This window comes from Ischnura elegans, chromosome 12 (assembly GCF_921293095.1).
Source record: "Ischnura elegans chromosome 12, ioIscEleg1.1, whole genome shotgun sequence".
NCBI classification, from domain to species: domain Eukaryota; kingdom Metazoa; phylum Arthropoda; class Insecta; order Odonata; family Coenagrionidae; genus Ischnura; species Ischnura elegans.
Window position 1 is genome coordinate 81,535,861 of NC_060257.1, and position 25,064 is coordinate 81,560,924.

A 25,064-nucleotide genomic window follows, 5' to 3' on the forward strand; every position below is an offset into this window, starting at 1 on the left:
ATTACTCACATTCAGGGTAGGGACGCTCACGCTTTGTAGGCGAAGTCAGGGTAAAACATAGGCTATAGCAGACTATGCCTTCGAAAGGCTGGAGGCCACTGATGCCGTAAAATGATTCATTAAACGTTGAAGTTTGGCATTCGCAAAAAAAGATAAATTTCCTCCTGGAGATACGTGAATTTTTCGATAAACGTAATTTATTATAGGAAGATTCATTTCTTACAATGCAAGAGGGTAGTACAAGGAATATCCAAATGCGAGGTAAATCATCCGCTTTTATTCTCTCAGGCAATAAACCTCCGAAATCTTTAACGGCAGCTTAAACAAATTAAATTTAGAAGATAAAATTAAATTTCCCATCATCCCAACGATTTTTTACATTTAAATGGCCATGAAATCCTATCACTTGGCACTGATGGCATTCTCTTAAGTTCTTTTAAATTGCTCACTTCCTTCTTGTCGCTGTGGCTATGCCATTTAAGTATGTAAAATGCATTAGGGTTTATTTTGCATTATCGAAAGGGTGCAAACAGGTGTAACGTAAGCAATGGTAACGAAACTCACGTCTGTTCTGATCGGGAATGTTTTGCTCGGATTGCGCTAATATTCCCCCGATAAATATTCTACTTCGTCGGTGGGGCATGTAAACTGAAGCCATCACCAATGAAATCGTTATGCATGCCCCAAATGACACCGTTATACCCTACTTCAACAATAAAAAGCACAGTTGACCACGAGCAAAAATTTGATCAATAAGAATCTTTAACATTCCCATACATTTTCTCTGGTAATGCCATAAAATCCTCCACAATGGGACTAACGGAAGTACTCAGAGTAACGTGAAGCAAGAAAGACATCATCAGCAGAATAGCCCAGGCAAAGAGAGCATTCCACCAAAAGAAAGACCTGCTTACAGCGGGAAACTTAAATATGGAAGTAAGGAAACAATTTATAAGAACCTACATTTGGAGTATGCTCCTATACGGAAGTGAGGCATGGACAATGACCGCAGTGGAGAAAGCAAGAGTAGAGGCATTCGAAATGTGGTGCTACAGAAGAATGATGAAGATCAAATGGATCGACCGAGTTAGTAACGAGGAAGTCCTAAGAAGAGTAGGAGAGAGGAGAAGCCTCATGAAAACCTTAATAAGAAGACGGAACAACCTTATAGGCCACATCTTGAGACATGATGACCTGATGAAGACAATCATCGAAAGGCAAGTGGAAGGCAAGAACGGAAAAGGAAGACCTCGAACAAAATATATGGAACAAGTAAAGAGAGATGTGAAAGAGAAGAAATACGTAGGTGTGATAGATTAGCTGAGAGGAGAATCGAGTGGAGAGCTGCGTCAAACCAATCTTAGGATTGTTGACCAGTGATGATGATGACGTCAATTTTAACAGGTATAATCCAAAGGGATCTTAATAGGCATAATCTCAGAGCCGCACGCGTAACTCAAAGCTATCCGAGTCGGAAGTATTGTGCAGGTTTATCACCTACATTTCATTAATATTCTCCCACGATAAAACCACCATCGATTCGTTCTAAAAAAAAAATAAAAATTTATGAGTACAAAAAAAAATCGCGATCATTCCAGCACCTTTTTTTTTTAATTTGAGGCCGTAAAAAAATTCCTCCGAAGAGGGGTGACGTTCAAGCATTCACCAATGAGTGCTATTGAGGAGCGTCACTTCCCTCTTGATTCCTTTATGCACGACATTCTTTTTTTTTCATTCCATTCACACACATTCTCCCTCTTTCTCTAATTCTCAATCGGGAGTGCAGAATAAAAATCGAACTCCTCCCCCAAACCACCAAATCGGTCCCTTTATTTCTTTTTTTTTTTTTTGCAACATTGGCATTGATCCAACCGTCATACATCCGCGCACTCCCTTTTTTTGTTTTTGCCATCCTCGTTACGCCGCGATGAGTCGATGTAATTCGCTGGCATGCACGAGAGGGATGCTAGCTTCGAATCCTCCATCCGCGTTTCACACCTCCCTGTACGAGCCCAGGGTGGCCAACCACCACTCAGGAGAGAACGCGAGAGTCGAGAATTTTTCCAAACGGTTACAAACCACTGGAAAAGTTCCGGTAGGAGCGGGGTGAAGATTATTTTCGAGCAGTCGTAAAAAATTTACGCCAAGTAGGAGTGTTTCGTGATTAAATAAAGAAAGGATGGAAAAAAATTGATTCCATGGTACCTACTTCGGGAAGTCCGGAAAATTAACGAAAAAATGGGAATTAGATATTACAGGGAAAAGTTAGATGCTTTCCTTGAATTAGTTGTCTTATACATGTAGTTCTATTGCTGAAATGGGAGAGTTTTTTAATACAAAAACAGAAAGTATTCAAAGATGCATTAATTCAGAAGCTTTACAATTCATCACAGATTGCCTATAGGCATAATATATTAAGCAACTTAGAACTACGGACATACTTTATCAAGCAAAAATTATGTTGTATATAATTTACGTGCTGAAAATCGCCCTAAATTACACTGCCTGTGATGCACACTGGTGGAATCCCTGAAGCAAATGCCCGTCGATACAAATTATCATAATGTAATTGGTGTTACTGTAAACATCACGTTAAAACTATAGCCAATACAATAGAATCGATCAAGTAAGATAAATAATCGCCATATTATGGCATTTCAAAGCAATTCATTATTTAAATGAAGAACAAAAAAGTACAATAACTCATCGCGGTATAACTGTAGATAATTAAAATGTATTCTAGATAATCAGGACAATAAGCGAATTTTTAGCACTGCTACAGACTAGCAGCCTTTTCCATAGAAAAACTCTGTATTATTTTTTCCTTCTCCACCCCAAACAATTAGACAAAGTTATCACAGTGTCCACCAACGTGGTTATTCAACCAATCTCTATTTCCAGCGTATTAGATCGTAGAGGGGTAAATGACCTGATATGAACATAGTCGTGAAAGGATGGCAAAAAGAGTTTCTTTCTCGAATTTCCCACACATTCCTTCAACATAAATACCAAGAATAACAGGCAAAACTTTCAGTTACTGGAGAGAACCCAATTTAACTGAAATAGACATTTAATTCCTTTGTGTTTTTAAAAGAATTTATCGTAGTTCAGTATGAGTGTATAATAAAAATCGATGACTTAATCGGCACAATCGTTAGCGCATGACTATGTAACAAAGACAATCAACGAAGAACAGGTTAAGCCTTTCATTTAAGAAGGCCTTGTCTTAGATATTTATGATGAAATAACAAAGGGTACTAGAAGAAAAGCAATGTGTAAACATAAGAAAGTTAAGCAGAGAAGAAAACTGACTGGATAGTTGCTACAAACCGACCTTAGGATTAACCGTACCAATGAAATTAAGAGAGAATGTAGAAAATATCATAAAGAATGACTGATAAAAAATGAAAAGCTGATTGGGGAAAACGCGGAAATTTCACTTTTCATCTACATCTACATAACACCCCGCAAGCCGCCTAAAAGGCGTGTGGCAGGGGGTGTTAGGATACCAGCCGTCAACGCATAAAAAATGAAGTGCTCTAACGAAATTGGGACTAGCATTTATTGAAGTCCTTTATGGGTCGGGGAAAAAACGAATTCCCATATGTATCCGTTCGGCAAAACATCTCTCTTAATTTATCACTTCTATCGGACCTGGAAATATAGTGTGGCTCTAATATTATGTTCTCAGTGTCGCTTTTAAAGATGTATATTCTCAATTGTTCAAGCAATCTAAGCCTAGCGCGCAGCCTCCGAGTCTCCAGCGGCTCCCAGCCTAATTCGCTTAACATCTGCATGACGCTGTCTGTACGCCCGTAGCAGTTTTTGACAAAACGCGCAGCCTTCCTTTGTATTTTATTCAGTTCGCGGATAAAGTCTTTCTGTACCGGATCGCATACGCTCACTGCACATTCAAGGTTCGGACGGACGAGTGCGAAATAGCACCTTTCTTTCACTTTCTCATCCGAAAATCTTCCCACAATACGCTTGACGAATCCTAATTTCTTCAGGGCCATGCCACAGACATTCCTTATATGTGTTCCCCACGAGAGGTTCGAGGTTATCGTAACTCATGCCACATGTCATACTAGAAAATTGAGATGGTAGGCGAATAGTAAAGAAACAAAACTCTATTTAAAAAAATGACTACACAATAACGGATAAAAAAAGTAAAATATCCTCTGAAAATAAACCGGGAGAAACTAATTTAGTAAATAATTGCGAGGGACCTTTCAGCCTTTAACAGCCTTTAACTCCACTCTAAGCTCAGTTTTTTTATTCATTTTTTTCCTCACTTTGCCGATCTCGACACACTCCGTGATTATTCGAACGATCACAGCGGCCGGAGCGAATTAGTTCGGAGCGGAGGCGAATGATCAGGTGCGAACATCCGTAGCGCGTGGGCGAGAACCTCACTCCACCCACACTACATACATACATACATATATAGGTACCACACACTCACACACATACACATGCGAGGCCTCCCCGCAGAGCTGGCGGAAGTTCCGCCGAGAACAAAGCCATCGATCGGTTGGGCCGCTGTAGCCGAACAACAATGCGGAACAGGGCGAGGAGAGTGCAAGGGCGCGTGCGCATGCCGTCCGCCAACTGCCTCCCGAGGCGTCGACCGACAAGTGAAGGTGGGCAGATGCGCAACGTACCCATGGCAACGGAACTCTTACACTCCCGAAACGTGTGATAAGGGGTGGAGGGAATATAAGATGTGCAAAGATAATTTTACCAATCGAGATGCATACAGCCCTGTACTCTGCAGAGAATCTATCGAGAGATTTTTTTATCGCATCGTCTACATTAATCGATTCTGAATGAAGCGATGGTAGTGATGGGAAAAATTTGATGTGCAAATACATTTTCAATCCATATAAAATCATTCCTGGATTATGTAGCGCATTTATTGAGAGATTTTTATCGTATCGTCATCATTAATGGGTTCTGAATGAAGCCATTGGAATGGTGGGAATATTAGATGAGCATTTACATTGTCAATCGAGATACGTGCATTCCGGGATTCAGCAACGCATTTATCGAGAGATTTTCTAACGTATCGTCTTCATTCACGGCTTCCAAATGATGCAATGGGAATGGTGAAGATAGATTAGATGGGCAATTACATTTTCAATCGAGATACGTACAGAAAAATTAATGGTTTACGAGGCTACTTTGTGGAATCTTGGGATGATAAATTAAAAATTAAACTTTGTCGTATTCCACACAGATTTATCAAAATAGTCGATCGGTTTCAAACTATCCTGGTAATTATCAAGAGGGAGCTCAGGATATTCTGTTGACCGATTCGTAAAAACTGTAAAATGTGAATTTGTGTGAACAAGTGAGGGTGGCGATTCGCAACGAACCCATAGCAACGGCAATCACACACCCGTAACGTGTGATAGGGGTTGGTGGTAATATTACATGTGCAAATACATTTTGAATCATGATACATTCAACAGCGCATCTATTGAGTGGTCTCTTATTGTAGCGTCTTCATTCACGGCTTCTGAATGAAGCTCTAAAGATTCTGTAGACGGATTTTTAAAATCCAGCATACATTTGAAAAAAATAATTGCCTAAAATAATTCAGTAGATTTAATTCTAACCAAGAGTCTCCATTTGCTGACAAAGCGATCATGACCGAAAAGGTAAAAATATATGTAATATGAGTGCTGTTGCTGAAGGGTGGGGATACGCAAAGAGAGTTCTCATGGCAACGGCACATAACATTTGACGGAGGTGGTGGGAATATTATATGAGAATTATTAAATTATCAATCTATATGTATTCCTCCCTTCTGAAGTATATATGCTTCCATAGTCCGAAATCGGAGCAATTATAATACAAGGAGGGATAATAAACAGATTGATATAAGTGATGAGTTTTATGTCCAGGCACTTCAATCTGGACAAGCTTAGAGTATAGGAAGCTTAACTGTCAAAAGTTGACACGACCGCGGCGGATACAGAATAATGGACAAATCTTCATTCAATTTCCAAGGAAATGCACGGCAAAGAATTTAAGGAATTCTCCTAAGAGTGCTGCAGCAAAAAATTATGAATGTCATTTTTTTATGCTGAAGAATGAACTCAGAAAAAAATAATGCTTCCGGAAAACTTTTCTCTCTTTTTTTCAAAAATCTCTTTTCGACGAATATGCATATTAAGTTTTACGTCTGAATAGAATGTTGTCAATCCCCATTCAGGATAATTTATTACACCCGACGCATACCGTAAAAAAACATTCTTGAACACTGAATTCAGACTTTCTACAAAAGACGCCGTATATTACGTTTTAAAAGTATTTTTCACTGTTCCATAAATGTAATTCATTGCACCAAAGGCAATAATGTTCATGAACATCTATTTTAGACACTCGACAATCCACGTTGCGTTTGACACTTAAAATGAATGATTTCACTGCTCTTTTAAGATAACTTAAATTAATAGCTACACCCAAATCATCCATAATCTAAATTACTTAACGCTGGTTTTAAATTTTCCCCATTCATGACACGTTGGACGTGTAAAATACGAGTTCTCACTACTCTCCCAAGGCATACAACTACACCTGAGGCTCAGCGTAAACGATATTCTTGAACATCAAATTTAGATGTTCGACAATACACGCTTTATATTATGTTTAAAAATTAGTATTCACTGCTCAATCAATGTAATTCATTACACCAGGGGATTACCGGACGATATTATTGAACATTGATTTTACATGTTCGACAGTTCATGTTACGTTTGACATGTAAAATGCACGATTTCACTACCCTCTTAAGATAATAAATTACACCTGAAGATTACATAACCAATATTATTGAAAAACTGAATGTTCTGTTAAATGGTTTCTAAATTTTCCCCCATGAATGCCACGTTCGTCGTGTAAAACGCGAGTTTTCACTGCTTTCCCAAGGTAATTAATTACACCTGAGGCTCAACGTAAACGATATTCTTGAACACAGATTTTAGATAGAGTGATTTGAGAGAGAAAGGAAACAAGGGCCTTTTCCACGAGCCGTGATTGCAAGTCCTTTGGCGAACACGAACCCTGTTAGCGCGATCGCGTGATCCAGCGCAGGCCACAAACAAAAAAGAAGCGGCCACGCGAATCACGTCGAACGCGAGGAAAGAAGAAATTTATGACACGATCACGGAGCGGAGGGGATATATATATATAGAAGCGCGAGGAGTAACTCCGACCTCCTACCTGTTGTACATGAGGACATCAGGTTTCCATATGCGATGCGGAGGTATTCGGAGATCCTTGACGCCTCCGAATTCAGAGGAGTTCCAGCGTAGGTTGACGTCATTCCATTCCTGTGAGGGATGAAAGAAAAAAAAGGGGGGAAAATGGAGGGGAGGGACGAGAATATATATATGAGGAGGGGTTGCGATATGAGGTGTGGAACGTGGAAAAATATGAGGGTGAAAAAGGTAAGGTCGGGACATCAATAGGGTTCCGGAAGGAAAGAGGAGGAGGAGAGAGTATAATTGGATCATTGTGTTAGGGACGGGCGGGTGGAGATGATGGTTTATTGCCAGGGAATGAAGAGAGAGGGTGTCGGGAAGGGTATCATAAAGGAGAGAGGAAGAGAAAAAAAGGGAATTGGAGAATGATCAGTATTTTGCGTTTCCGCGGCAACCATTGTGAATAAATTATATAAAAAAATATTTTCTCTACGGTCAAAAAACTACGAGGAAAACAACGAAAGATATGGAAAGGCATCCAAAAAAATGAATGCCGCTTAAAACATTTGAAACTATCAACACAAAAAATCACTTTGGATTGAGAATTTATATTTGTTTACTATCAAGTCGATTCCCGCACTCACTTGCTGAGGGTTAGTAAAGTCTACGAATGCTCTTCATCTATCCAAGCGTGAAGGGGTGGACGGGAGAAGCCAAATATATACATATCTGAAATTTTGTTTCTAAAATACAAAAAAGGATGGTATATATAGCTCTGGAGTGAGCTCTGTGAAAAAAGCGCTGATATGTGCAAAGCTCATGCTGTCCATTAGTTGAAAATAATCAATGCACACGCTTCAGTGATCATTCAGAGTGAAAGACGCGTGATTCAACAAAAAAAGACTTTTCAGCAGAGTGTAGACATTAGTTCATTTGGATGTACATTCTTCATCAATAGAATACCCAAGGTAAGTAAGTTAAGTGCGTATCATGGTAAAGTGCACACGAACGTAACCCGAAGCACAGCAAGTGAACGTGGTAACTGGCTTGAAATGTGAATTATTTACTGGTAGAACACAGCCTCCTGCTAACTCACGAAAGCGAGTCACGACCAATGGATCCCGTTGAACAGTGATTATTTTTCAAGTTTTTTTTAAAAAGATCAGAATTTATTTCTAAATAAAAGAAAACACGGGTCTCTCACCACGAATATTTCAAATTGACATAAAAATGATTTAATTCCTTTAAAAAATTATCATTTTCGAAATATTGACAAATATTCCATCACGTTTGAATAATACTATTTAGAAATTATCCACATTTATTTCTATCAAGACTTGCGCTGTCAATAAAACTATCTACATAGATTGAAATTATAGCGGAATATTTCATGATTACTCTCAATTGAAGCACTTACCACGACATGGCTAAATATCCGTTCGTAAGTTTCCTACCCATAGGTTATTTTGTCACCCAATACCAATTAGAACTATTTTCTAGTGATGGAAAGTCTCTGAGATACAAGCATATTATACAAATAAAGTGAATGCAAAGTAACTTAATTACAACATTCAAACGTGTCGTTAACATGTCACCGCGTCATACCGCTATTTACCAAGTGGGACAAGTTACAAATATATCTACAATATGGTAAAACTAACAATTCTTCGAATATGAAAATATTGGAGCATGATTTCAAAGTTTGATACACGAAAAATTTATTCAATTTCACATCGATGGGATTCATTGGTCAAAGGAGGCTTACTTAATATTAATAACATTAGAAGCACCAAGCCATGCTCATTGTAAAAACAACGATAAGAGTGAACAATAGACAGAATCGGAGAACTGATTAAGACATAGAACAGTCAAACTAGATATCATTTCTGAAAATTCTTCAAAGCATTAAGTTTTAAGTCAATGACAGTCTTAGAAACGTAAGTTATTAAAGCCCTTTATCATTTAAATAAGGCAAAACTTACGTTTTTATTTTTTCATGAATATTTAGTTCATTCATAAAATAATCACATGCTGCATTTCGATATTGAAGGAATTCTACGCCAATTTAATTTTAACTATACTCAGAGCATAAGTGAACACACCCGTATGACCTTTTAAACATGAATTATACGCTGAACGTTGGAATGTGTTTCCTTGACACGAGAGCGTAGAAAAAGATTAAAAATTCGGTAAAATATTAATTCAATCGAGACAAAAATGAAATGGAAGGCAGCAGTCCCAATTTTACAGCTTGTAATTTTGGAAATTTCACGCCTTGGATAAATTTTGCTCGCATAGTATTTTTAACTAATTTGACCGGACTAATATTAGAGTGATAGGCTACGGTAAGTGCAACTGTGAGTTTAAAAGAGCAGAACAAGTAAAGAGCTGCATAAAAATGGAAAAAATGCACCAAATCATGCAAAGATGCGTATTACCAAAAACATATCAATCACATCTATATATATTTTAATGCATGCCATAGAGAAAAGAACAGTTTGATGCCATGCCAGCAAGATAGAAGCATTCTGATATCGTATCATGCATTACATGGAGTACTCAGCGTTAAAAATGCCATACCGAATTCGATGCATCTATTTATAACAATTTTTAATAGTTTTAGCACTTGAGGATAAATTTAAACGATATTTGATAATTTTATTTATTTAAGATTATTTTATTCCTCTTGTATCCGTGTAATGTTGTTTCATCATGTGTTTTGGAAAATTTTTATAATCATTGCTTTTCATTTTCTTTCAAAATTTAGGTTTGTAGGTTCATAATTTAATTGGAATTAATTTTATTTACAGCATGATTTATTGTTCAGGTGCTTCATCTCATTATTTAGATGGATATTTTTTGTTTTAATGTCAAAATAAATGTATTGACTGATGTACACCCCCAATATTAAACTCAACAGTAGGTAATCCCGGGTTTAAGGTCAAGAATTATGTTCTGTATTTTTTTTTAAAGTGTAATGTGTGTAATGTGATTTAACCGCCTCGAATAGAGTAAGCACTCTAATAGAAGTGTCGATATGGCAGAATGTGAAAATGCGATCCGCTAATACATCCTCCAAAATATTTTCAACAAGAAGTATCTACTCCAAGGCTGATGGATTTCAAAATTTCGAACTATATAGATCAATAAAAGCAGAGAAATATATAAGATATGACAATTTGTAATTAAATCTTTTACCGATAGAAGTCATGCAGTTTTTTACAGTCTCCTACAATCGTCGAGTGCCTAGCAACGGGGTGTGTACCAGTGACCAATAGTATATATTTGATATTAAAAAGAAAAAGAAGATTTATAGATTGAGGATAAATGAAGTTGCCAGCCCTGTTGGCGAAGATAATAATCATCGTCTAGATTTGAATGACAGCGATGAGATTGAAAAATTACGTAAGATGCGTAAATGCTATGCATGATTGTTGAACACGCCAAAAGTGTTGGACAACTGACTTTATCCTCTGGTTTAAGGAAACTTCAGTTAGTCTGACTTACCAGTTTTAACCATATGTTTGTTATTAGAAGCTGATTCTTCTCATCCTATTATACATGCAATGAGAAGAAAATGTGCCCGTGTTAGTCTCTGAAACATTGCATACACACCAACACACACAGACATTCAACAGTCAGAACAAGAGGGATTTGCCGGAGACAATGGAAGGATGAAATCTCCGAGGAAATGATTGAGTTGCACCATATTGGCAACGGCGTGACACGCTGCAAACGCCAGAGTGGAAAGAATATCCCCTTATTAGGGGGATCTTGACAAAAATGCCTGGTAGAATATTGGATTCCTCACAAATTCTTCTTCTTTCCCATTGCCTCCGCAACCCTATTGTTCCATTACAACAAAGCGATGGCCCCGTTTTGCTTTCTATTTTGCTCCACTTTCAATGTTTTCGCCGGAGGGCGTGGAGTCTCTTTCCCCCCTCGCTGGAGGGTGAGGGGGAAAAAGACCTCCCCACACTTCCTGAACCAACTCCCCCCCCCCACTCTTTCAAGGGTCGTAGTGCCACGGCCGTCAAAACCACCACCGCCACCCACGCTCCAGACTCCCTCACACAACAACCCCCCATTTTTTTCTATGTGACCTCCACCACCCCCACACAACCAGACTGTACCCCGGCGTACACACAGACATACGCGCAAACCCCTTCAGGGAACGACTTGGCGCTCATTGGAGCAGGGATATCCCCCCCCCTCCCATTCTCCCCGCGGCAACATCTGCGATAGCTGGGGAGCTCCACTGCGGAAGGACACCGCGAGAAAAAAAAAAGACGAGCGTGCTCCGTTTCGATCCCTCCCTTCGCGATCAACTCCGGGCAAATGGACGGGAAAGGATTGGTAAGGGAAGAGAGTTGTGGCTCTCCGGGTACGTGACGTTGCGGAGAGGTCTGGTACAGCCGCCGGGCTTTTTGGATGAGATCAGTGGAAAAGGTGTATCGGGGTGAACGTGGAAAAAGAATGAGAGACATACACAGTGAATCCTGCGTCTAGCGGGCAGTAATGGTCCAGGAGCATGAATGCACGTTTGCAAGACATGCCCTCAGGTCATGAATGATGTAAAGGATACCTATTTTCTATATTGTATTCAGAAATGTAAGAGAATGGAGTCAACAATACTTAATACTTGTATCAAATATAAATGTTGCTAAATAATTTTCGATCCAGGTGTAATAAAAACATCTTAGGGCAAATACACAGTGAAACTTGGTCTAGCGGGCTTTAATGGTTCAGGAATAAAAATTTACGTTTGTAAGACACCGCCTCAAGCCATGATTCAAGTAAATAATACTTATTCTCTATATCGGAGGCTAAGTTCTAACAACGCGTATCTCAAAATTGGGCCGGTTGGAGACAGGTATCTCTAACAAAGTGTATGGAAATAAAAAAAAAAAAAACAAGCAAAAAACAACTCTTTGTTTTCAAATGTATGCTTTTTTCAGTTTTATGAATTTTGTTTTTTAATTTCAGTGTACAATTAAAAATATTAATCGTTTATTTTTCTCTTCTGAAAAGTTGCTATTTTTTATATCCGTGTTGGAAGAACTTAGCCATCGATATATTGTTATCAAAGTACAAGAATTTTGCTTTTAAAAATTTAAGAGATCAGACTTGTACTGAATACTTCGACTGTTATAAAAAATTAATGATGCTATAAAATCTGCATTTTTGTGATGGCTATGCGTGAATATAATGATACGCAATTAATTTAGCTTTAAGGAAAAATTGTTTTTCTTGGATCTCAATAGAATTCAACGACATCCTTCCACGTTTAATAAAAAAATGTCTTAATGATTCTCTGAATATCTATTTTTTAATTGATTTATTCAAAAGAATTTAAAAAATTTAATATCCTGCATAATTTAATGGGTCTTATTGTAATGATATCAACGAGTCCACAGACAGGTCATATATTATCAGGTACACCATTTGTGACGAAGCAAGCTTTTTGGAGAAAATTCATTGAGCACGTGCATCGGAAAAAGGTAGAATGAATAAAAATTTCATTATTGTTGAAACCTCATTGCAACGGACATGAATAGTGTAAAAAATGGATTAGACTTGTCCTCTTTATAATGGTAATCCAAAGGGTACCTATATCGTTTACACTGGAACACAGTGGAAATTATTTTTTAATTTATGGATGTTAGCGAGGATAGAAGGATGCCTAAAAAAATTAATTAATCCAAATAATTTTTTTATTTTGATGTTAATTCTTTTACTACCCACTAACTTCGCCACGGAAATTTAGGTGGTAAAACCTTACCTAACAGTTGCTGAGAGAGAAAAATAAATCATCCATGGCTTGGGAGGTTAAAAAACCAATAATGCCTAACTCGAAATCGAGATTTGTAGCTTAGCAGATAAATTTTATTCAACAGTCATCTCGGTCAGGAATCCGTTATTTTAATCAATCAAAGAAGAGTTAATTAACAAGAAATTTAACTGTAATGATTAATTTCCTCGAGTTTCATTTCATATGAAGCTGTAAACGACATTTTTACAAAAATACCCAATTCAGGTGTAAATTAATCAACTAAGAGGAAACATAGACGGGAAAGGATTAACGGGAGAGATAAATGTCTGTGGGTTTCTCTCTTGGAAGGTGACGTTGAGAAGGGGAGAGGTCTTGAACAGCCATTGGTGTCCGCCGGGCGTTTTGGAGGCGATTGCTTGAAAAAGGCGTATCAGGAAAGGGAGAGTAGACTGAATGTTCAGCGAAACCTCTGTCTAGCGGACAGTGACATTTCACCATGGCTTAGTTTTTTTTATTCCTTTAACACTCACCAAAGAAGTTGACGATAACGTATCTTTAATCATGTTATTTTTTACAATAAACATTATATTGTTAGTATCAATTTATTTTAAAATGTCCTTTTTTGACTTCTTTTAAATTATCAATTCTGATTACCAGAATATTATAATGTTTTAACGTTTTTATTCCAACTTTTAAGCATCTGTTTTATGTTCATGTCCTTCCCTGATTGGTGAGAATGCTGCCTATACTTTTATGTATATTCAAGGCATTTGTTTTTTATATTGCTTCAACTAATTATTTTATTTTTTATATATTTATCGTATATACTGGATATCCTGAGATGAACTCGAATGAATCAAAGAAAAGACTTGACCAGCCCGACATCCAATGACCATTGAATGTCCACTAAGCTGAACCAAATGTACTAAAAGAAGAAAATAATACATACCGATATCATATTTTGTACTGTAAGAATGAACTTAAATACCTATGTAAAAGAGCCCTGGCTCGGGGGAAGACGGGGCCGGATTGCGGCCTCACCCGATCCAGGTAAAATAAAACAAAAGTCAAGACAAGTCAAGTGACGGTCCAGGAGCGTATCTCCAAAGAATTTTTCTCACGCCATCGGATTACCGAATAAAAGCAATTTTCCATGTTTATTTAGGTTATCAGACAAGGACTTATTCCACATCCATCCAGATCACAAATCCAATATTTCAATCAAACAAATAAGAGTAAATTAACTAAAAATTTAACTTTAAGAATGTTAAGTCTTAATTTTTCCTTGTGTCATTGTACCAAGTCAAATATGATAAATATTTGTATCTATATGTGCCACATATGTACCTATTTTAAAATAGTAATATTAACATCGGTACAGCCATTCTTTATCTATGAATGTTGTAACCAAACTTATTAAGATAAAAAGACAAAAACGGGACTAAAAAATAAAACTTTAGGCCTTTCAAAATTATTTTGTGCATTTCTTTCTTCAGTTCATGATTATTACACCCAAAACCCTCATATATTAATTCTGAAATTACTACTTTTCCTTACTATTCCTATCTAAAAAGGTAAGTCTAATATTTATTGCATGAAATGTATAGTATTCTGTACTCAGTTACGGATATGCGGTTTTTATTACTGTAGAACGCATTTTTTCTTAGTCTCTGTAAAGGATAAGGTAGGAGTAGATATTTAAATCAATGGACATAACTACATGAAACAGCTTAAAATGCTGTCCAAAAATTCAAAGTTGTCCACAAATAAGGGACGTTTAGAAACAGAGGTTTCACTGTATACATAAAGGGATGGAAGTTGACAGCGACATATCCCCACAGAATCCTTCTTTTTTTCTGAAGCCCATCCTTTGCCTAAACCCATCGTGTCCCCCCACCCACAAACCTTGAGGTTGCGTGGGGTTTAATGGCACAGGCACTTCGACCGAAATCCAGGGAGGGCGTTGGCTCGCTTTATTATTATTATCCTCGTCTTATAATATTGAAGGAACAAGAATTGCAATGTTCAAGCGTGAAAGTGAGCGTTGAATTGCCCTCAAACTTACCAAATTTAACCATGCGTTCGTGGTAAGCATTTGGTTCTTTTCATCCTGTAGAGGGAAAGTAATTAAAACGTGTACTTAAGCGTCACACTGTTGCACCGTTTCTTAAAACAATAGGCAGTCACTCATATTCACTCATGTCATGTACTAATTACCACCTTTCCACCAAAACCACAGGAGAATATATCGAGCTATATAAACTACTTAAATTATCTAAGACCATTTTCAAATCCTTAATAATGGCAAAACACTATAGGCACAGAATGGAAGTTTCTTCCAACAATGTGAGCAACACCTGTGGAGTACAACGATGACAAGCAAGCACTCAACCATGTTATTTTTTCATTTTGCCATTCATATTCTTCTGCCTACAGACAAAAACATTCAAGATGTGACAGCCGCTGCCTATTTGGTTCTGCCGCTGGGTTCAACTTTGTGCAGGGCATGAACTGACACACGTCGATGTGAGAAAATTGCATGATAAGATAACACAAAATACGTTGTCCATTTGTTGTGCTCATGTTATACCTATGCGATTAAAATGCTTTGTAAATAAAGACAAACGTTGTAAAAGGCAAGTTTTTCAATCATTCCACCGGACCCTCAAGATCTTTACAACAGATAAATGAAAATAGAAGTGATAAATAAGACTAAAACATCGAAAAATTATCATTTAACTTAGGTTATATATATCGTATCTCTCCCTTCCACTCATTGTTTTCTAAGAAATGAAAGTTTAATGGGATAAATTCGGGTTGAGCTCACCTTAATCTATGATTGTACGGGCAACATGGTAACAAAAATATTCGCATGGTCCATAGATTTTTATATACGAACCCAGTTGTCGAAAAAACATGCCTTTTTCAGGGTAGAACTCAAAATAATGCGAGATAATTAAAGTGAACATGGCATAGTTTGTCGAAATGTGGTTCGATAAATAAAAATCTATGGACCAAACACATGTGTTTCCGCCATTATGTTATCTGCTACACTAATCCACAAAATATCGCCACCGTATGCTTGTATGGTTGAATCTCTTAAATGCGATGCAACAACGCTCAGAGTTTTGTAAGCGATAAATTTTGATAGAGGTATCCAAAGCCTCCATCCACATTTGTAACTGGAAACCATTGATGAACAACCAGACGATTTATCAACGGGGCACTACGAAATTCCTACCTTGCTTCGCAGCCTAGGATTTCGTCGGTTTACAGACCGAAAGTCCTCGGTTCTTACTCCGTGAGACACCTACAGGCACGTGAAGTATAAAATCATAGTGATACTATTTCCCACTGAAGAAGAAGTTGAAGAAGAGTTTTAGAACATACCGCAAAAATCACTAGTGGCCCCAGGAACAACCTATCGTACCGCCAATCTATTACATTCACAACCCTTCACGTTAATCTGGGATGAGCTCTATCCACACCAATAAAAAATCAAACTTCGCGCTTAAGCAGAGAATGAGATGTATCGGCATTAAGATACCTTGAACTTAACATCGAGTGGACAATTAATGATTCTTTATCATATTTAAATATAAATTGGTAATAAGTACCTTACTGTCCAAAATGAAACAAATTGCGATTTTTCGCATCGGCTATTCGGAGGATGGTTCGTGAGGTAAGGAAATATTATAACTGCGATGTAATATACAGACCAGAATGCCAAATAACTAATTGAAGGATGATCAAAGCTTAATGTAAAAAGTGCCGAGAGTAAAAGCTAGAGAAAACAGTGAAAATGAGTCAAAAGCTGGCCAAATTAGGTGTGAGCTTTCATTGTCAAAAGTCTTCGAAAGCTCCTTATTCCACGGAAACATTTGCAGATGATCAAATACTTGAAATTAAAAGAATCATCGTCCAAAAATTATAAACGGAGAGGTACACCGGCCCTCGAATCAGTAGAGACGTTATTAATATTTATTTAAAATAGGTATTAATCATATCATGTGTGTTTCATGGATTTCAAATGATTTGATAAACGATAGTCACGACTTCATAATTAAGTCACGGACATATTTTCGGTACCCGCTCTGTCACAAATTTTCGTAGATATTTAGATATCTCATTGATACCTTTTTGATTCTCATTTTAATGCTTCAATGATATCTCCCGGTGAATCGCGAATGCAGGCAGACGTAAATGCATGTATGCATATCCGAATGGCATTTGTCCACGGCCCTTTGATATTTTAAACCTTATGCTCATTTATCCGCGCAACTTTGAAGTGCATGCAGAGCAATTGTGACGCCAGCCTGTCTTTGATATCTGCCAGCCATGATACCCACGCTCATGTGCCGCGAGCAAAGTTTAAATAACGAGGGAAATGCACTGAAGTATGTATGCAGAGTGTAAATTGAGCCAAAGGAAACAAAGTCAAAGCCTTCCCGAGCTTCTCTCTTTGAGAGAGAGAGCAACTGCTATCAATCCAAAGTAGCAAAAACAAAAACGAAGCGGCAGTGAGGCGAGACTCGTCGACTTTATCGATCTTGCGCATAGCTGCGTCCCGCTCGCCATTCTGCTGTTCTTCAATTTCGCCATCACAATGTCTGGGTGGGAGAATAGGATAATAACCACCGCTAAAGGTGTGGGAAGGATTACAATCCCCGACCAATCCTTCCCGAAAATGCCGAATGCTAAATCCTGAAATCGGGTTATACATCGACCATATTTCTGCGGCTCTGGGGATTTTTAAAGATAACAAGCGGTAAATTAGATCTGGATTTGGGCAAAAGAAAAAGCAGAAATCGATAAGTAATTGGAAATTGATTATAAGAGCCTCCATTCAAGTGGTTTATTACCTTCTTATATTATTCTCAAATGATGATGATAATAATACATTTAGGATGATATCCTCTGGAAAATATGAAGTTTACATTTTCATAATTGGACTCCGCAATAAGACAATATTGAGTGATGTAAATAATAGCATGAGAAAAAAATGCATTAATAATCGCTCCAACATAAGAGTAGGTGCAATATAAAACCAAAGTTATCGAAGCGAAACAGTACTACTTTATTAAAAATTATCTTAAGGATATATAAAGTTGATTTTTAGTCTAGCACACACAACAAATTCAAATGAAAGCTGTGTTTTTTGCTCTTGATCTGTAACATATCGCATAAAAAACAATTACAAACTTCTATAACATCCCAAATAGCTAACGCAACACTTTATCATTTAAATTTTGATCATATTTCAAACAAGAAATTACGAAATTTTCCATCCAGCATTTAAAATCGAGGTCACCAAGCAAAATGTGATGCAATTCGTTGTTTAGGCTTAGGTAAGTATTGAATACACGCTTCCGACCCTGTATTAGATTATAAATTCAGGAATTTGGATTATACAACCAGCATGTTTCTTTCGCTCTTTAAAATTTTATTGATGGTAGACTGCAATTTTTCCAAGATTGGAGCATAAGCAAGTTGCTGTTAAAGCCACTGCAAATTGGATTTACATTTTTGGGTCTCACTTACAGAGGGTGATTACCAGCTGGTATTAGATTCAGGCGAATTTGCAGAATATTTTGATACCTAACATGGGAGAAAAAAACTATAAAATTTTAAATCTGTTTAAAGTTATCAATATTTCACTCAAATTTGCCTTTGAACACGTTCATAATGCGTTATTTTTTCGTCGATTTTCCAGTGAGAATGTTACGAAGAAGTCACCTCCAAAATAAGCCAACTGCCATTAAAACTGTGCGATGGTTTACAATTCCTATTCCATTCCAAAACTTGTATCCCGTGGTCGAATGAAATACAAATCAAATTCCATTGGTTATCATAATTATTCGAGATAGCGCGAGGAAGATTAGGCCTGGATTCAGGGAACTAAAAGGCAGCTGCTGATAGCAATTGGAAATTGAATCTTTTCTCCGCGTGATTTTCTCTTGAATTTGGATCAGATCGACCAAAAGTTTGTGTATTCATTGCCAAAGTTGTTTATTTTACCGAATGGAAAAAAATAAGACTCGTTTGCCAACGAATGACAAATGACGCCCCGCAATAACAACCTCTCGCAAATTCTGCACGATTATATTCGTGACGAGCAGTATTCTTCCTCTCCCGCTAACATTAGATCAATTAGTCAATTAAAAAGAAGATAGCCTAAAATTGGGTCTTAGCATGCGTGAAGTTATCTAATGTGAAATTTACAACGCTTATTTGATTCATAACGTCAATTTCAGTATTGAATATTTTAAAAAGGTTTATCATTTTATGATTTGTTAACATATTTAGGGTCAAAATATTTTGCAAACCCATTCCAAGCTCGTAGTCAGCTAATTTATCGAGAATCCAAAGATCTAATTTCCTATGGATTCAACAACAACTTGTTTCTTTCCAGATCCGGGCATTATCTAAAGCCCGATTTCTGTTAGAATTGTAATAGTTAATGAAATATGCTGGTCCTTTCATCCAACGCATAAATTTAAAATCCGATTTAGAGTTATAATTCTGTATTCCTTCTATCTCCTACGACGCTGATGATTGCTAACAACCATTTACTAAGATATTGGGCGTAAATAGTAGACGGTAGCTTCCCGCAGATAATGTTCCTGGTAAATAAAAACTTCGTAACCTATGTAATATTTCAGGAATATTTCACACGTTAAACCTTTGCATTTAACATTGATAACATATTAAATAAGCTATTTGATATTTTCCTGGTTAGTGTTTTACCTCAAGACTATTGTGTGAAATGGTATGATAACCGCATTTTAAACAGCTAAAATAATCATAATAATAGTTTTCCAACAATACTCGGCTTTTAAAATACGATAACGGGGAAAATAACCAGGAAATTCCAATGGATCTGGCAAAATGTCACAGTATCATGCGGGAGATTATACCTGGATCTATGCTACAAAATCAGCTGATAGATTACGTAAGAAACTAAATAATTGTTTCACGTTTTTTCCATTTCAATTTGGCTGAACTCAATTATGAATATTTTTCATCGTTACCATACGTGGTATTTTTACCACCTCAAAACAGCACTGCTTTAGTCATGCATGCTGACGAGCACCAGAGGATTAGTACCGCGACAAGAAAAGATATCGCCATTGCAGGTACTCCAGTAATTAGTCAATTGAAGCAGGAGGAAATGAATTGCTTAAAATATGGATTCTTATTCATCACTCGTTCTCCACATTTCCGGGAAAAATGAAGAAGTTTATATATTTTTTTTCGAGAATCAGGAGGAAACAGTAGCCGATTTAGGCCTTCGTGATTACAATTTTTGTATAATGGTTCATCCAGTTGATTATACATTGATTTTATCTATAATGTAATGGGTGAATACTGACTTTTGTGCAGGTAATAAGCTGTACACAATGAGAACCTTGCCATCCTGCCATCCTTTTCATCATCCGAATGGATTTCGCACTCAACAATTCTCTAGTTAAATTCGATCTCACGTCACTTGATTTATTTGGCATTTAACTGGTCTGTGTTTCTCTTCGTAGTCTCGCTATCAATAAAAGTGGTAGCTGATTTTAAGACGCGGGGAAAACAGTAATCTCCGTACCCTCACGATATTGCTCTTTTTTAAATCCCGAAGGCGAATGAGATATCCAGTATGATTCATTGGCTCGGAAACTCCTCCCGCGAAAATGCGGCAGATTACAGCTCGAGTCAAGCAATAAGGATAGGGACCTTAATCCATTGAATATTGAATCTTTCTCTCAAGTGATTTCCTTTCGAAATTGCCACAACCCTTCAAGCATAACAGGTACACCTCCGCACACAACTCTCGCGAACATTGCAGAAAGTGGGGTAGATATCGCCTCCACAAGTACTTCAGTAATTAGTTCGTTAAAAACTAAGAGGAAATTTTATAGCCTTAAATAGGGATTCTCATTGAGCATACGTGCTCCACATTTCCTGGGGAAGAGAATTCACTTGTTCTTCTTTTTCCTACCTCTTTCGTGTGAAGCTGGAAAATGGGTTAGATATGTAATTTGTGAATTTGGATGTACTTGCGAGAATGCCATGCACGCTGGTGGAAATCGATTACGCTGGGAAAAGGGGTCAACGCGCTTGCTCGCGATGATAGATTGAAGCGCGAGAAATGAGATAAAAAACCAGCGCATAAAAAAATAAACCCGGTGTATCAAAATTCATTTTCTCCGCCAACAGAATACATGAGCGACAAAAATGAAAGTAAGCTGGGAAAACCATGGAAAATATCAAATAAAGTGTGGAGAAAGAGAATTTTTTTTTACCAACGCCGCACATGAGAGCAATACCGCCCTCGTTTTTAAAAAGTAAAAGATATTTTGATCAATAAGCGTTAAAACATTTTTGCCGAGCAAGTTTGCCAAAGACAAAACTCACTCAAAACATTGCTCTAGAAAATAAATGCCATAATTCACAGTTATCTTCATTAAAAATGCTTCCTCTCTAAAAGGAAATTGATGGGGAAATAGAGTGTATTGCATACGATTTTTTTCGCCATTTATCTTACTGATAGTTCACACTAATGAATACAAATGAGAATATTTTTAAGCACAAATTATTACATTCGGTTTCCTATCATAGAGAATAAAGTATTCAGACATATCCCCTGCTTTGCATTGATAAGCATCCACGAATTTGCATTGTGCCAAAATTCAAGGTACGTTATCCTCCAAATAAGTTAATTGCTTTGCACTGATTTTAAATGAAATCAATAATTATAAGAAAACAATAATAACTAACAGGAAAAAATGAACTTTTAAAGTTGATACTTGCCCGGCATAGGCATAAATGAACCAGTCCTCATTAGGATTACACAAGTACTTGGTATATGATAGTGCACTATTTATAGTAGAATCCATTATAGAGGAGGAGAATTATGAGGTATCATAAAAAATTCGAATTCTTGACTGGGAGACTACAGTGGCAGACGCTACAATTTGTAATATTACTTTGGGTTGGTAATAACACAGGAATTCAATAATCCATTTTGAAATCTAGGGCATACTTTTCACTCAACCTATTTCCAAAATTCGGAGAAATACATACAGCAGCTCAATTAGAGCATAAAATTATTGATATGTAGTACCTGATGGTTTTTTCAAAGCAATTATACCACATAACACGCTGGTACACTCAGTACTTTTTTGTGAAGTAAGCAATGACGACAGGAGTTGTCCTTGTTACGGAATCTCATATTAATTGCGTAGAAAAGATGAGTGGGTCTGTACTCGATGACTTGACGCACAGCTAAAACTAGTTAAATCATCTAACACTAGGTTTTATAGTATAAATGACACCAAAAGTACACATACACCATAACAAACTAATACTACGCACATTAAGTCATACACAGATATTTGTGCATCAACTCATCAAGTGGATGACCTCAAAGTCCTATTTACAAAGGACATGAAAATATTTATGGTGGGCCGACAGGAATTTCCATTTCGTAGTAAGAGGCTAGAGATTACTTGATATAATTAAGTAATCCATACTTATCCTTCTTCTAGATCAAAAGTGCAATGCATATTTGTTTGCAATTAGAATCGGTGTAACCAGATTCCAAAACTTTCATCATTCGTAAAAAGTTATACAATAATAAGTCTAATGAGAGCAAAAAATAAAAAAATTCAGCCTTTTTATACCTAATATCCTAATCTTTCTCATATATCTCAAAATGGAAATGGTTAACAGCATGATACATGAGATAATTTAGTTATGCACCATTCATGAATTCAAAAAACTATCTAGTTTAGGTGATGTTATGTCTAATTTGATCCTTTCATTTTAGGATATGATCGGATCAAGTATCACACATTTTTGTCCTTAGCTTACACTTTGATTTGAAGTTCATATCGCTTCCAATAAAAAGCTTATTGCTATTAAAAAACCCAAGTGTAAACAATTTACCGTAATAACTTCACATCAAGTCAAACTTTTAAGCTGCACACGAAGAACAATAATACTAGGTCCGCTGAAGCGAAATGACAATCGGTAAGCCGAGGTGATTGCGAATGTTTCATCGTTTATGACAGACAGCTTGAGTACTACTTGGCAAAATTATAATAGAAGAATAGATACTCTGAAAAGATATTTAAAACGGAATATTATTTTAGATCCTCTTTACATACCATCTCTATTGAAAAAGATATTTTTACAAAATCAACTCAGATGTCAGCAATAAACGTTGAAGCATCGGAAAAGAAGAAATATATATTTAAAAACAGGTTCACCAACACTAGTGAAGGAAAAAATAGTTTAATTATTTATCATAATCACTATAAGTTACTTAATTAAAATACCTTGATCTAAATCTGGTAGTAGGACATATTGTTTACTCTCCCTCCAATAGCAACGCCACAATATACAGGTTGTGTGAGTGTAAATAAATGGATAAGTGCGAAGCGAAAGTTGCAAGGAAGGAGAGGCCGGATTTAATACTCAATAGGAGTATTACCATAGCAAGTATTATGCATGACTTAGCAGTGAATATAGAAAGACTAAAGGCTCCTCGGCAGGTAATAGATATCGTTCGGGTTCGCCAATAGATTACATTCTTCGTTTCTGCGACGTTTGGACAGCCATCGTCATGACATCATGATGAAGATGGACGAAATAGCCGTCAAAACCACGGCGGACGCAAAAAATGTAACCTGGAGACAGACCCAAGCAGCAATTCTCGACAATAATGTGTAACATCGATTAAAACAACGTTTAAACGAGATTAGGTGGAATATCACAAAGAAAAACGACAAATTTTCATAATTTAACATTTTACAATACAAGATACAAATTTTTAACTGTTAAATAGCATACACCATAGAGAAAAAAGTATAGTAAAATAAAAGAAAAAGAGAGTAAATAGGTGAAATGTTAATAAAGTTAGAAGAATGAAGATTTCGCGGTTTATTGATCGTAAAGAGACTTTTTAGTGGAATCCTCGCTTTCTGTTCCTTTGTTTAATGGTTAAATAGTTCTTGGAGTATAGGTCCCATGTATATGATGCAACAAAGTTGTAGCCTAAGTTTCAGTTTATTTTAAACTATCATCAGGGCTAAGAATGAAAACATGAGAACAATATAAAATACAATGATATACAATATTTTTACATAAATAAATGTTACGATAGTTTTTTACAATAATATAATTAAAAAATATATAAATAAGAACAGAATGCAGAAAATGTTTTGACATACCCTTAGCTTTGCACACATTTATTGATATTAGGTTACTAAGCTACGATGATATTACGTTACTACCAAACCTAGTTACCATTAATTTTGATTAATTAAATGATATCTTTTTTTATACTTTCACAGAAATTTTCCCTGCCGGGCTGGAATCTTCTGTAGACTGTAACAGTTACACAAAAGATACGCGGATTTAACCTGGATGAAACTATGATATCGTTTAAAGACACTGCCATCAAAACGACTGCTCTATGCAGGATGGAGAAAAACTATGTAACGAAATTTTCACTCTGGATAGCTGATGTCAACAGGAGCCAAAATTACCTGCGATGATTAAGTCGAAAACGCACCATTTTTTAACAAAAAAAATGTTAAGCCAAGTCCTCCGATTGGCCGCGAGTTAACTCTGTTGCCGGATGCTCTGGGGTACTCATGACTTCGAATACTTTACCTGCATTTGCCTTTGTCCTGAGCATTCGCAACAGAGAAAACCCGTGGTCAATCCGAGCGCTTGGCTCTTAGTTTCTGCAGTTAAAAAATGGTGCGTTTTCGACTTAAACATCATCAGTAATTTTGGTTCATTCTGGTATCAGCTGTCCATGGTTAAAATTTCTTGTTACAATTTTTTTCCAGCCTACATATACTGAATGAGTAAAAAAGGAACAAAGAAAGACCCGAGACTCCCCAGATTGTGCCAATGGATGTTTTTCGGGTTTGATAACGGGTTGAATTGTTCGTCTATGCCGACGTTTGTATAGCCATCATCATGAAACTATGGTAACGATGAACAACGCATCTATCAGAACGACGGATCTATATCTACTCAATAAATGTTCATTCAAACACAAACTATACGCTTTACAT

General features: G+C 36.8%; 1 protein-coding gene across 1 annotated transcript in view; it reads right to left on the reverse strand.

Annotated features, from left to right (window-relative positions):
* LOC124169271 (neuronal acetylcholine receptor subunit alpha-7-like) overlaps window positions 1-25,064 on the reverse strand; it is a 263,475-nt gene that overhangs the window by 90,137 nt on the left and 148,274 nt on the right. The window contains exons 3-4 of the mRNA XM_046547833.1: window positions 10,719-10,763; window positions 7,231-7,340 (exon numbers count right to left, since the gene is read on the reverse strand). Of these exons, the coding sequence (XP_046403789.1) occupies window positions 7,231-7,340; window positions 10,719-10,763 (155 nt within the window). The remainder of the gene's footprint in view (window positions 1-7,230; window positions 7,341-10,718; window positions 10,764-25,064) is intronic.